At 59.3% G+C, this 14,651-nt stretch overlaps 1 protein-coding gene across 1 annotated transcript; it reads right to left on the bottom strand.

Annotated features, from left to right (window-relative positions):
• Positions 1-1,537: 1,537 nt before the first annotated feature.
• On the bottom strand, positions 1,538-13,900 carry LOC309416253 (Na(+)/H(+) exchange regulatory cofactor NHE-RF2-like; the record flags this gene model as incomplete). The annotated part of the gene is made up of 5 exons (XM_082015825.1): positions 1,538-1,600; positions 2,281-2,324; positions 4,871-5,024; positions 8,344-8,520; positions 13,754-13,900. Coding segments are annotated over 5 exons (585 nt in total), but the record flags the coding sequence as incomplete, so codon positions are not given.
• Between the last annotated feature and the right edge of the window lie 751 nt (positions 13,901-14,651).

Below are 14,651 nucleotides of genomic sequence, written 5' to 3' on the forward strand. Positions count from 1 at the left end.
CACGCTCCACAGCGCGCGCAATCTAAAGCTTCCGCTTCATCGATCACATCTGTACCCAGCAGTTTGATCACATCTGTACTGAGGCTCCGCCAGCGCCTGGACCCGGTGCCGGGCAGGGACGAGGTGCCCGAGGAGCCCGGCTCGGGGGGAAGTGGCTGCACCCCGGAGCTGCACGGCCACACTCTGCAAGCGCCACGCTTGTGTCAATAGTGGGCAAACACACAGAACCACGACCTTCAGTTCTAAGGAAATATTTTAAAGCCTGCCTACTTGCATTGCTGCCCTACCACAACATGCAAAGCTCCAAACCAGTGATTTCACAAACCCTGCTGATAACCATGGGCAGGTCTTCCACCACGCTGCCTGCCATCCTGGGGCAGGGGACAACGCCAGCGCCGAGAACCAGCAGGGACCCCAGAGCACCTGCATGGAAGCATTCCTCTATTTTTAGCAGAGCCACGCTAAAGATAATTTTTTGAGTGCTTTAGAAATCCCGTACTTACTATCTTAAGAAAAAAACCCTGCTACATTAATAACACCAAGAGAATACCAATCTATGCCTTATGTTCACTTGTGGTCGCTCATTCACCTTGCACAGCGAGGTCTACCTGCCTTCTGGCCCTTCGCTGCAGCGTTCAGCCAGGTTCCACCAGAGAAGCAGCGCCAGCCCCGCGGGTCACCAAATCCACGCTCCTCCCATCTTGAGCAACTCCTTTAAACACTGTGATAAATTCACCGTGCTCCAAGCTAAAAGCAATTTGGCTTTTTCAAATTTTAACCTGCCTTGTTCCTGTTAGCAGCACCTGAACCTCACAGCTCTGCTCCTCCTGCCCTCCCTGCTTCCCAGCCTCACCTCCCGCCCTGCAGCTCGTCAGTATAATTACACTTAAGATCTGAAACTCTCGCAGGCATCCTTTCATCTTATACCTCCTCTCAAAGCTATTCAAGCATGAGCCCAACGAATCACCAATTAAGTCGCTGCCGTTACCCCTTGACATTCTCCTCTGCTCGGTTTGGGGCAGTGCCACCTCCTCCCCGAGGTCACGATGCCCGAAGGAACGAGCACGCGCAGATCCTCCCAGAGCCAGGATGGAGCATCCGCGCCTTTGCAAAACTCGTCCCTGAATACGGGACATCTGCTGCTGCGGGCAGAGGCAGGTGACCCCCGCGAGCTTTTCCGTCCCCCCCGACGAAGAGGGGAAAGAACATCCCTGGATCAGCAGCTCGTGCTGCTACAGCACACGTCACCCGAGGGGCCTGAGCCGTGACTGGCCACCTGATGGAGTTATCGACCCTTCCCGGCAACGTGGCCACCTCTGCACTGGAACCAGCAGCTCACGGCTCCTTTTCATGCGCATCTACAGCGCAAGGGATGACAGAAAACTCCGGGTTTTGCTGGACGGATGGATACAAGAGCACCCAAGTCTGCCAGGCAAAACTGAAGATGTGCTGAAAGGCACCGTCACATGGTACTGTAAGGCAAGTATGTACCTACAGCAGCATGGAAAAGGGAGGGGGAATGTTTGGGGTTTTTTACCTCCGATTCCTTCCCCGGACTTTGAAGGTCACTGTGAGATGAAGACGTGGATCCTCCATTCAGCTAGTGGAGATTAAAATGTTAGTCCAGTTTGCACAAAGGCAGAATTAGACAAAAATAAAAAGCCAGGCAGAAAACTGCTCCAGCCTGGTGGGGACAGACACCCCAGCCGCCCCGCCGGGCGGAGAGCAGCGCCTGCCTTGTCCAGGGACAGGAGCGCAGCCTGGAGAGGAGGGTCCTGCCGAAGGGACCCTGCACGCACACATGCACGCACACATGCACGCACATGTGCACTCGCGGGCACACCCCGGGGTTTGCCGGCAGAGCCGCTGCCCTCCCGCAGCCCCATGCCGTGCCAAGCACGGTGCCACTCCTGCCAGCGCCGGGCAGCCGCTCACCTCCTCCCTCCATCACTGGGATCGGCGACTAAATGGGGCTGAAACCAGCCTCATTCAACCCCTAAATTAAAGCCACAGCAGGAAACAGTTAAAATCAGCCAGCAGCAGTTAAGCTGAGCTTTGGGGACATCATGAGCATCCCTCTCTGCTCTGCAGGCTGGCAAGTCACCCCGACAGTCTCACATATCCCAGGTGGGAGCCACAGAAAGCCGGCGTGCCAGGAGCCTGGCCCCTCACGCCCAATCCCTCTTGATCACTCCAACACGTCCCCCTAAGCTGAGCTAACCCGGGGTGCTGCCCACCCACCCCGGCGGCCGGGGCATCCTGGAGCAGGCGAGTACTCACCTGAGTCTGTGCGGATCCGTTTGTCATGGGCTGAGGTACCACACCTATAGACCACATAAAGAAAATAACGCGGTAAATACGCTCACCTGGGGTTGCTGGCCACGGGTCCCAGGCAAGCATCCCTCAGCATCGCCCACCCGGCCACCCCGAGCCTGCCTTCTCCCTCGCCCGCCCCACCCGCTCAGCGTGTCTCATCTCTTGACTTTGTCCTGTGCTGCTTCCGAGCCCACACAAAAGCCTGTCCACCCGCCTTGTGCCCTTCCGGAACCAAATTTTTTCCAATTCCCCTGACTTCCCTTGATTTCACGCCCTGTTTTCGTCAGAAGAAAACACTTTCCAGGAAAGGGACCAAGTAACTTCCTTCGATGAGCACTAAATTCAGCGCACTCCCACTGTTAAGTAATTTTTCTTCAGAAGCTGTTTCATCAGAAATCTTAAAAACCAAACCCACGCTCTTCACAAAATTAGCATCTTGTTGGTATCACAACAGCGTGCGGCAAACAACCCGCTCCCCAGGTACCCTGGCACTTCTTCTGCTCACTTCCAATAATTTGCACTAACAACATTCCACATGACGGCAAATTTTATGCGATAAGCTGCCAGTCACCACCATCAAGACATTGCTAAAGTCATTTTCACGTCTCATCCGTCCCAGGCTAACGGACGTGTTCACTGTGGCGGGGTTAATAACCGAGTTATGTTGAGCATCAACGCTCCCTGGGGCAAAGCCCTCACTCAGTGCATCTCTCCAGCAGAAGACAACGATGTGGATGCACACGGCCGTGTAACCCAAAATCCAGTGAAGCAAGAGCAGCGTGTGGTGCCAAATGCAGCCTGCAACTGCAGAAACCCAGGGCAGCTCCAAAGCCATCGTCTCCCTGCACCACGTACGGACACGGTCCTTCCGAAGGACCGATCCGGGGGCTGGATCGGCGCGAGCCGCAGGGATTCCTACTGCGAATCGGGGCCCCTTCGCGTTTAGAAATAAACAAACCCAAATCACGATTTTGAGACTGTGCTGGTGCAAAAGGCTCTGTTATGGTGCTGGGATCCTTCAGTATTTTATCACACTGAATGTCGGACTCATGTACAGTACGAAAAACTCTGAGCAACGGTCACCAGGAGAAAGTCAGCTCATAGCAGAGATGACGCTGAAGTCTCCGGTATCGTTAGAAGCTAAAAGATAACGTTATTTAAATGAGAAGCAAGCTTCAAATCGCAAGCATTATTAAAGAAATATTTTTGTATTTCCTTAATCCTGAAAGGTGCATAGCTCTTCAGATACACTCATTGGCTAAAACACTGAGGTGCTCAGGATCAGCTGTAAGACTTTGAAATTGTCAGCTTGAGGTCAAAGCACTTGAATCAAAGAGCGCAACTATTATTGCCTTTCATCCCGCAAACAACAGAATTCACCAGAGCACTTTGTCATCAACACATGTCGTGTCACCGCCCAGGCAGACCCAATTCTGGACCTCGGGCGAGCGCGTCGAGACGGCAGCGAGGGCCGCAGGGCCAGGGCAGGGGCTCGAGCACCCCGCTGCGCGTCGGTGGCCCCGGCCGCGTCCCCCCGCCGGGGAACAAGGGCTCCTTTCTCGCTCGTGCCGGCAGACAGCTCTCGCCCCAGCTCCTCCTCGAACCGACGCGCAGCATCTGACACCGCTTTCGCCCCGTGCGCTTCTCGGCATTGTTTGACCAATTTCTTTGGACAAATCTCCCCATTGAGCATCCGAGGGAGCCGGGGTGCAGATAAGGAACAGCTGTACTGGGAAACAGAGCTCCCCATTCAGCCGGGGGACAGGACGGGCTGGGGAGCGCCCCGCTCCCTCCCCACCCAGAGCTGCCGCACAACAGGTTGGGGAGTGGAGAGGCGGCTTTCTCTGCCAGGTTCCAACAGCACGGAAAACATTTCCTGCAGCAGCCGCGCCTGTGAGCGCCGTGGCGTGAAAGCCTTTCCCCTGCGCGCGCACCGAGCTTGCTCCAGCATTTCGCGATGCGCCTCAAGCTCCTTCGACGGAGCAAAGAGCAGCGGGGGACATATTGCACCCTCCCTCCCGAGACCCCAGCTCAGCGCCCTGGCTCTGCTCCCCCGGACCCTGCGGGTCCGCCCGCTCCGACGCCAGGCACCCCGTCTCCCAGGGTGCGGGTGCTGCTGCAGGAAATGGAGGGGCCCGAGGAACGGCCGTGGCAGCGGCTTCCCAGCCAGACGGACCGGTCCCATCTGAGCATCCCCCCACAAGCTCGTCGCTCACCGAGCACCCAGCTCCCCCCAGATCCCACCAGCCTTTCACAGAATCATTAAGGTTGGAAAAGACCTCTCAGATCATCAAGTCCAAACGTCCAACTTTGCCTCAGCCCCTTTATGGCAGCAAGTTCCTAAGTTAATTTTTCACCATGTAAAAAAAACAAAATTGTTTTTTGGCTAGGTTGGGAAGTATTCTCACTATTTATAAATAGCTGGGTGGTGCTCAGGAAACTACCAAGGGATGAGACAAGGGAAACATGACTCTCCCTCACTTCTGAACTCCCACCCACGACACGGTGAGTCACGGGAACGGCGCAGGGTGACACAGGGAAAGCGAGGTCTCACCTTTGGTGTGCTCCTCCGTGGGGGTCACCCCCAGCTTCTTGAAGTAATCATCTGTTTCAGGGTCCACCACCAGCAGCCTGGCTTCGTTCTCCCTGGACTTAATGTGGGACACCACCTCCGAGTGCCGCAGACCTTCCACGTTTATGCCGTTCACCTGCAAAGCGACGGCATCAGAGCCCAAGCCTGTGCCCCCCGCAGCAGAGATGCTGGTCCCCGCTCACAGACCCGCAGGGCAGCCTCCTCATCCCCTAAGGGATGGGATTTTCCTTTTTTAATTTCTGTTGGGATGATAGGAAGGCTACAGGCTTTTTCCTTCCCCCTCTCTCAAGCCAGCCATGGCCTCCCACCACCCGCCCAGCACCTCTGCCAGAGCATCCTTGGTGTTACTGCCCTCCTCCCGAACACGTCCACCAGGAGTCACAGGCCCCGGGACCCCGCCATCAGCTCACCCACCCAGGTCTGGCTGCCCTCTTTAGTGATTTTAAACCCAGCCTTCACCTCGGATGTGCCCCAGGTATCTCAGGCTGCCTATGAGGTGCAACGATGTGCGCAGGCGCCGGCTCGGGTGCCACCAGTGTGTCCTGCTCCCCAGCCCTGCCCAGGCGGCTGCAGCATCACCGTGCCACCATTCACCCTCCATGATGGAGAACCGTGGATTTCCCGTGTCCCCGGCGGGCGAGTCCCCATGTCTGCTGCACGGATTCATTTCTCCCTTCCCTGCGTGCGAGCCGGGACCTACCCGGGAACGTGATCCTGTGCTCCCAATTGTTCCCCCCAGCGAGGGGACAATGGCGATTTCGAGGCATTGTTCGCGGTGGGGAATGAATCACCCTTTGTCCCGCAGGGGAAGGTCTCTGCACCACCCGGCCCCTCGCGGCTGGACCCGCTTTTGTGCGATAAACTCTTTTCAATGCTCCAGCTCGTCTCTGGCAAAGCTCAGCCCACCCTTCGCCATCCGTCCTGCCTTTGGCATCCAAAGGTGCCTGCCCGCGGCACCGCGGCGATGTGCTAGTTCAGCTTGGATGGGGAGGGGAGAGAGTGCTGCTGGTACAGCGATCACCGGGAGCAGAGTAACCTCCTCCTCGTAAAAATACCTACTCCGTTACTACAGCTTTCTGAAACAAATCAAGTACTTCTGTCCAGCCCAGCACAGAAAGGCCTCGGTTAGGAGAAGCAAACAGCAGGTTCTCTTTATTTTTTCTAAGCCACGGATAACGTTATAATCATGCATGCGCTGGCCGCCCACGCCTGCTCGCCTGCAGAGCCCGGCTGTCCAGGTACCACCAGCATCAACACATTTTTATTCCTCCTCTGCCTGCAGACGGACAACTGCCTTCTCCAGTGCTGGAGCCCAACACACAGAGCACACCGACGCCGGAGCCGGGACCGAGCCCGGGAGCAGGGTACGCCCATCCCGGCAGCCCGCCCGGGAGCTGAGCGGCACCAGCGCGGCGCTGCCCCAGCAGCGGAGGAAGTGGGACAGCGGAGGAAGCTGGTCCTGGACCAGCCGTGGTCCTTCTCACTGCAAAGTGGTGGCTGCCACACAGCGGGGACGAGCGGCCGCTCCTCTGGGTCATGCCGAGGCTGTCGGAGGGCTGGAGACCCCAACAGCCTCGGCACGACCCAGAGGCGGCGGCCGCTCGTCCCCGCCACAAAGGGACAAGGCAGGAGAACGCTGCAGAGCCTCAGCTGGGCCAGCTCCAAACTTGGGGTTCCCCTTCACATTTTGAACACCTGAACACAAACCTGGGGCAGGTCCTAAGGGCCAGGACACGGCTGCAAGGGCTGGGATGGAAAGGGAACCCCCTCCCCAGGCTTTGCAGCTCAGTGGCAACCTCAGCTGCCGGCCTGTAGCCTCCCTCCGTCCCCAGCAGCATCCTCCTGGCACTCCAGGTCACCCCGATTCACGCCCTGTCCTCACCCCTGGTTGAGCTCGGCCAGGCGGCACAGGGCTGCTCCCCCTCCGCCCCAGCACCCCCAGCCCGCCCCGGGCAGCAGGGCTGGGGGGCATCAAATATTTATCAAAGCCCGAAAGAGCAGGTACGGAGGGGATTGTGTTTCCCAGCTCACCAGCTCACCCCTCGCCGCTTTGTGTGTGCCCGGCGCTCTGCCAAGCACCGATAAATAAATAACACAACCTCGCTGTGACACAGCGCTGCTGCCGCCGGCACCCCGCTCCCGGCCGCGGCCCCGCGCTGCTCCCGGCATTAAACTTTCAGGTGCTGGGAAGAGGCAGCAGCTCCCACTGGCTGGGGAACAATTCCTCACAGGGCTAGAAAGCAGGCGAGTGTTTTGGTCTTAGTATTTCCCCCGCTCGCCCGGCTCCGCAGGGTGCGAGTGTTTTCTTCCAGGAGTGCAAACCCCGTTCACCCCTGAGCCGGCAGCGAGGGCCACGGCTCGGTCCCTGCGGGAGGGGTTTGGGGTTCACCCTCCTGGGGAAGGGCCACACAACATCCCGAGAAGGGGCATCCAGGTGCTCCCGTGGTGCAGAAATGAAAGGGGTGACGGCTGCCGTGCCTGGGGCTCCGGCTGCCGGATCAAGCCCTGCCCGTGCACTGCTCAAGCCCTGCCCAAAGCGTGGGCAGCCCTGGACGGGGGAACCTCGTTCTTCAGGAAAATCACAGGACACAAACAAGGCGAAGGGAGGCGATTCCTGGCCACATCCAAACTTGTGTTGTCCAGCATTCGGCGACCAGGAAGCTGCTTCCAAGAGCAGTTTCTCCTCATTTTTCATAATTTTGTGTCTTAAAATCTCTGCAAAGCTTTTCCCCTTCTTTTTCCAAACGCCTGCCTGGCAGCGCATCAGCTCAGCGGGGCAGCCCCAACCCGTCCCCGCACCACGGCGGGACGCCAGCGCGGAGGGAGGCCACCCCCTGCCCAGCGCTGGCGGTGGGACGTGTCCCACGTGTCCCCACACCCCTTTAGCTGCAGTGGGCAGAGCCAGCGCAGCACCGCGCGGCATCAGGCAATGCCAGCAAGTACGGGGCTCGCCGTGCTGCAGCGGGGCAGACAGACGCCCATCGAGCACCCCATCTGCCCGCAGGACTCCGCCGCCAGCCCCGAGCCACCCGGACGGGCAGAGGGGCAGCAGCTCGCCGGCTCCGACCCTGCTCTGTGCCAGCCGGAGCCAGAAGCAGCACCTGGATTTCAGCGCTCGCACGCGCCCACTTTGAAAGAGCTGCCAAAGGACCACAAAGCCCCTGCCGAAGCTCCCGCAGCCGTCTCACGGCTCTGTATCATGGAGGAATACAGGGGGGAGTGATGGAAAAGGTCATGGGACCGGGGGTTGACTCGGCTTCAGGCTTCCCGAGGGTCCCATCACTTGTGCTGTCCCTCTCCCCACCTGCGAGAGGGGGACAGGACCCGGCCGCTCCTGCCAGGCTGGGCAGGATTGAACATCCCCACGCGGCACGCGCTGAGGAAACCCCAAAAGGTGTCCCAGGAAGGGACGTGCTGAACCCCCGTGCCGTTACCTCCACCAGCCGGTCCTGGGGCCGCAGACCCGCTCTGGAGGCTGGCGAGTCGGGGTCGACCGAGCGGATGAACTGCCCCGGCCGGGACTTCTCGCTGTGCAGGTTGAAGCCGTAGCCGCTGGGGCCCTTCTTCAGGTGGCAGAGGCGAGGGCACAGCTCCTTCTGTCCATTTAAATCCTGATTAACAGAGGAGGGGTTGGGGGGAGACAAAAGACGGCGGTTAATTTATATGTTTGGTTTTGCTCTAAAGCAGATGCAATCGTAAATAAAGCTACCAAGGAAGCGCCGTATCTGCACCCTGTCCTCCCGTTCCCCTGCAGGGGACAGGTTAACAAATGAATTTCCTCTCATTGAGTCTATTTTAGAAAATCAATTGTCCAAAACCATTCCAGAAAAATTAAAGCAACAAAAAAATGCATTTCCTTCACCAGAAGCAGCGCAGATAAAGTCCACCCCTACGCCAAGACCCCCCCGGGGCAGCGGCCGAGCCCCATGGCTGCAGCCCCGGGCAGGGAGGAACCAAACCTGAGAGCCCAGGCGAAGCACAGAGGCTCGCCGAGACACTGGATTAACCTCAGTTATTTATTTAAGGCAGCATCATGCCCTCGGTCCCGGTGACATCGGCTTCACCCACAGGTATGATCCTGTCCCAGCAGAGGGTCTCTGGGGGCCGGGGTGATGAACCCCACGCCTGATGGCTCCCCGCAGCACGGAAGCACTGAGCTTGCTGTAGGGTGAATGGTACAGCCACCTTGGAGAGACGGCTTTTCATTTTCATCTGTGGCTTAAGGAAAACACCCCCTGCGGCCGAGTTCTAATCTTTCATGAAAAGAAACGCTGCTCCTCTCCCGCCAACAGACCTTGTTTTTATCAGGCCACACTACGGTGAAATCTCTTACAGCCTTTCCTTCCAAATTAAAAATCCACGCCGCAATTTCCTCCACGTCCCCGTCGGTGCCAAAAGGTACCCTGAAACACCAAACCCGCACCCCTTCCCCTCCCGCCGCATGCCCAGAGATGTCCCCCCTCCTCGCACGGCTCTGGGGCTCCTACACGCCGCGCTGCCTTCGCCGGGAACTGCCTGTGCCGGCGGCTCCTTGTGCTCGCAGCACCTTGGGTTTATTCCTGCAGAACACCCACAACACTGCTTAAAAGCTGCTTCCTCGTCAGGAAGGGCTGCGGGAGCTGAGGGCACCCATGGCTGACGCCCAGGAGACCTGGCCTGGCCACCACCCCCGCGGGGGACCCCCGGGATAAGGGGCTCCAGCTGCACGCGGACCCTGCGCGGCAAGAGCCAAACAAGCCAAAGGGAGTTTCCCACCGCCACCGCGGAGCCCGACTGTGCACAGGGTCCTCACGTGCCCCAATGACAACCAGGAATAACCCCGTGGCAACGATACAAGGCCATTTTTGGCCACTGCGAGTCACGGTGGGGCAAATACGGTGGGCAGCAAAGAGCTGAATCAATTCACCAGCGCTCGCTGATCTCCCAGCCCTCCGTGGGGACAGCAGTGACCTGCCGATGGCAGCCCAGGGTCAATGCCTAATTCCTGCCGGAGGAGCACAGCGCCCAAGCAAGCCGATTACCGGGCGGCCAGGCACTGCCGGCACGCTGCCGGCTCCTGCTGCCGGGCCACCACGGCTAAGTGACTTCGGGGGTTGATCCCGTCTCCTTCATCCCCTCAAAGAAGGGATTTTCCAGAGGAGCGCCAGGCAGGGGCAGTCACCCCCAGGGACCCGCCGTGCCGGGGAACGGCTCTGCCGCCCTTCCCCTCAGCACGGCCACGGGGCCACCGGCTGCCAACGGGGACAGAGAGCGCAGCCACGCGGCACCCTCCCACGCCAGGGCACCGCTCCCCGCTCAGACCCTACGGCACCGCATTAACGCGGAACACGTGTCCCTGTCCCCACTTGGCAGGGCGCAGGGCCGGCGGACCCCCAGGCGCAGGGCATCAGCCGTCACCCACACCGACCACAGGCACCCAGCCGGGGGGACGCTGCTGCCGCTGGCAGGGGACAGAGGCCACAGGTGACGAGAGATAAACCCAAATAATCCCAGCAAGAAATACCCACTTCACGCCACAGAGCACATGTCCCCGTGCTGCGAGCCGTAACCGTGGCCGCCCGGCAAGCAGGGGCTCCGGACACCCGGCCGCAGGCTTTAATGCAACGGGACGAGACGTGGGCACAGGGCAAGGGGAGGCAGAAAGCCACCAGGACTGCTTCACTGCCCCGTCCAGCGCTCGCTCCGACCCCACACGCACGCGCCGGCTCCATGGGATGTAAATAAACACCCCAGCACAGCTCTCCTCGAGCTGCTTATGAAACACGGGAGCCGGTGGGGTTCACGGTGGGTTGAAAGAGTTTGGAGGATGACTCTGGCGTGACTGCAGCCTCCATCCGCACGCAGTCCTTTGCTGGGAATACGAATGCAAAAAAGCCACTTTCCCCCCATCACTTCAGGCTGCACCTTCCCAGGGCCCTTCCACACCAAACCGCCTCCGCCGGGCCCGCCGCGACTTGCTCCCTCACCCTGAGCTCTTCCAAACACAGCCCCTGCAGCGCTGGCAGCCTGAACCCCCGTGGGCTCCCGGCCCCGCCGAGCCCCAAAGCAGAGAGGCGAGAGCAAAGCCTTCCCCGGGGCCAAGCACCGGCACCCGGCAACCCCGGCCAGAGCGAGAGCTGGAGCTGCGCCCACGTGCACCCGTCTGCGCCCAGGCGCACGGGCGCGTGCCGACTGCGCCCTCCAACAGCGAGCAATGAGATCAGTCCCAGGGTCCTGGAGCAAAACGCAGGGGAATTTTGGCCGTGGCTGCAATGCCTGGGGAGACAGAGGTGGATCAGGACTCGGGACCTGCTTGACCAGCTCAATCCCAGCATGCGGGAAGAAAAGGGGATGCGGGACGCCCAGCCCTCACTGGACGCCAGGTCCGAGCTGCCCGCGACGCCGCGGCTCCGGCACAGGCAGGGACACCTCGGGGCCAGAGCACCAAACCCCTCACAAAGCCCTCGCAAACGAGGGCTGCCATCGGCGGCGCCCGCCGTGGGCATCGGGGCGTACTTGGACCAGCTGCAAACTGTACCTGAACTTCTACAGAGATTAATTTGGCAATGCAGGTTTTTCAATTAAAAAAAAAAAAAGCACGACGGGAGCTGCCAGAAGAGCCTTACCGGCTGCTCACACACACACCGCGGCTCAGCTTGTGGGGCGCACGGGTGCTACCAGGGCAAATTTTGGAGGAAAAGAGACCCACAGGCACCTGCCCGGGGAGATGCGCTTGGCATCAACACCTCAATGCACGGACTGGTTCTTAAAAGGGGAAAAAGTCATCAGTGCAACATCCACCGATCGATAAAAGCCAGCTCCTGCCGAAAACGGGAGCGCTTCAGCTACCTGCTCAGCAAAAGCCAGGACCGGCCCCGCGCTCGCACCCTCTCCCTTCGCAGCTCTGGCACGCCGGTGTTTTTCCCATGGCCCCAGCGCAGTCAGTTCACCCCATCTGCAAACATTCCCAGCTCTCCTTGGAGTTCCTCAAAAACTGAAGAAAACAGGAAATGATTCAACCGGCCGAAGAGGGTTGGAGCCGCGCGACCCGAAAGGATGCACAGGGCTCTGTGCAGCTAGGAAAAGGGGGCACGTCTCCCCAGCAGAGGGGAACATTTCTGGGATCGCCCATTTGGGTTTAGAAAGGACCTTTTTAAACCATTTTCCTCTTGCTCCATTTTTTACAGAGTCAGCGGTGTGAAAGCACTGAGAAAATTGCCCGGAGATGCCGCACTCTGGCTGCTGCCCCAGCGCGGGGATCCCCGGGGCTCGGCAGGCGGCCGTGGGGGGATATGCCGGCAGGGCCAGTCCCTCCGCCTTCGGGGGATCCCCCGGGACCACCGGTGAAATCAAATTACTCAAATAAATAAACCACGCAGGGGACAGCTTCGTCTGCAGGGTCCCTTGGCTGCGAGGGTGGTAAACGGGGCCGTGCCCTGCGCGGGCTGGCTCTGCTTTCACCACAAAAACTCGAGTTCGAGGTCCTCAAATGAAATGCATTCAAGATCTTTGTTTTTAATAAATAAATAAAATCCCAATTCAGCATCTGTTCTGAGCAGAAATCCTCAGGCAAAACTGCTTATCCTCCCGCAGAGATGATCCGGGGCTTTCGCTGGGCTCTTAAACCTCCCGACTAGCGCAATCCTCGGCCACTGGAAAAAAACAGGTCTTAGACCACGACTCCGCAAAGCCCCTCTCTGGGATTAACCAAACGCTGCTGCTCCCCTCGCTTCACCCAGACCCGAGCACATGCTCCAACACTTTGCACATACGTGCTCTATCGACACAGAGCTGCTGCTTCTCTTGCCAGCTCTGCTATTTATTTTCTTTTCGAGCGGTGCCAACGTTTCCCTGGTTGTGTTCTGGGAAGATATTTCCTAAGCTCCCAGGGGGATTTTGCCTCTGTGAAACCCAAGCCCTGCGACGAAGCGTTCCCTGTAACAGTGGCACGTTATCCGGGCTCCCCAGAAACCTGCCGTCACTCACCCCCGCAGAAACGCTTCGGTATTGCTCCAGGGGAGGCTTCGCCGCCCTTTCACATGCCAAGAACACAAAAGCCAGTTTGGGTAAGTTCGATTCACGCGTATACTAGAAAGCAACAAAAAATAACTGTGTTTTTTGTCTGTTTGCACGCACAAAAAAACTGCATGCAAAAACAATTGCAAAATGAAGCAAATTTTTTTTCTAGGAATCCAGATACCACCAGTGGCCACTAATTTCATAAACTGGATTAAGCAGCAATGGCACGGCACACTCCACCTACAAGCACCATACACCGGGAAATGCTGCTTGGCTGCTAAGCTCCGATGCCACACCACCCCTTTGCTGCTGAGGCAAAACACAGTCCCTTTAGAGGGAAAACGGTTTCGGAAACGCTGTTCAAGCTGGTCCATTTAAAAATGCACAAACAAGACATTAAATAACAATGAAACACTTTCAATTAAAAAAAAAAAAAAAGAGACCAAAAAACACTACTGCCTGGGTGTTGCCAGCTCGCAATCTCATCACAACTTTTGCAGCATCTGATTTACACACACACACACACACACACACACACACCCCCCTTAGAGTTTCCAGTGCTGCTACTGGGAGCCAGGGTCCCCCAGGGACACCCCCCGGTTCGCCGGGACGCCGCAGCACAGGCTTCGTGCCACCCTCGCGCAGGTCCCTGCAGCCACATTTCGCACACCTGGATGTGTCAAGACTCCACCACGGAGCCGGTATCAAAATGTCACGGGCTCTGATTAACGAGGGGTTTCCATGCAATTAATTAGCAGGTGCCAACCGCCGCGCCAGCAGAACCCGCTCGCAGAAGCACCAAACCGCCAGCACTCGGGTCTTTTCTGTTTCCTGAAGCAAACTCACCGCCCGGATTTTGAGGGGTGGCAGAGCAGCCCCCCGCGCTCCGCGAAACCCCCTGCCCCTAGAAAAGCCCCTCCCCGGCGCCAGCGCCCGCTCGCCCTCGCCGCTGACCCGGCCCAAGCTCTGGCTCTGGGACGGGGCTGCCCCCATGCCCCCTGCCCACCGCCCAGGCCGTGCCCCCGAACCGTCGCCTGCAGCCTGACTTTGAGTGGGGCTGGGGATGAAAAGGGCTTTTCGAAGACCACCGCCGCCGCACAGGCGTTAGCACACGCTCTCGAGCACGACGCAAACTGGCCGCCAGCCCAGCCCGAGCGGCCGTGGGTCCCTCCCTGCCCGGGATGCTCCCGGCCGGCGGCGGGCGAGCGCAGCCGCGTCGCGTCCCGGGACCCTCCCCAGCCCCTCCGCCCCTCGCTCAGGCGAGCGCACGCCCTGCAATGGGCTAAAACGCCTTGAAGTCACGCTTCAGGGGTTTATTCCAGGAATAAAACACCGGTGCTAGCGTGGACACCCGCCTCTCCCGGGTCCTCCGGGAGAGGAGGAGGAGGAGGAGGGCCGAGCGCACACACACAGACACGGAGCTAGTCTAGCGGCCAAGGCCGGGTTGGTACCATTCACCGCGGCAGCCCGGCAGGTCCCAGCACACCACAGGGCAGAGCGGCTCCTGCAGACCAGCGCGCCGAAGCCACGATGCTGCCGTGCGCCTCAGCAAGGGGGTTCGCCCCCAAACCTCCCGCGAGGCTGAAGGGTCGCTCTCAGCGCAGCCGGGAAGCGTGTGGCGTCCCACGGCGGCACCGTGAGGGGAGCGGGAGCTCCGGCCCTGCTCGTCCCCCCACAACGGGGATTTGCTCAAACCGAGCTGAGCTCATCTGCCATGGGAGTGACGGCCGCCTCGGCCCCGTCA

Source organism: Phaethon aethereus, assembly GCF_964289735.1.
Source record: "Phaethon aethereus genome assembly, contig: HAP1_SCAFFOLD_608, whole genome shotgun sequence".
NCBI lineage: Eukaryota > Metazoa > Chordata > Aves > Phaethontiformes > Phaethontidae > Phaethon > Phaethon aethereus.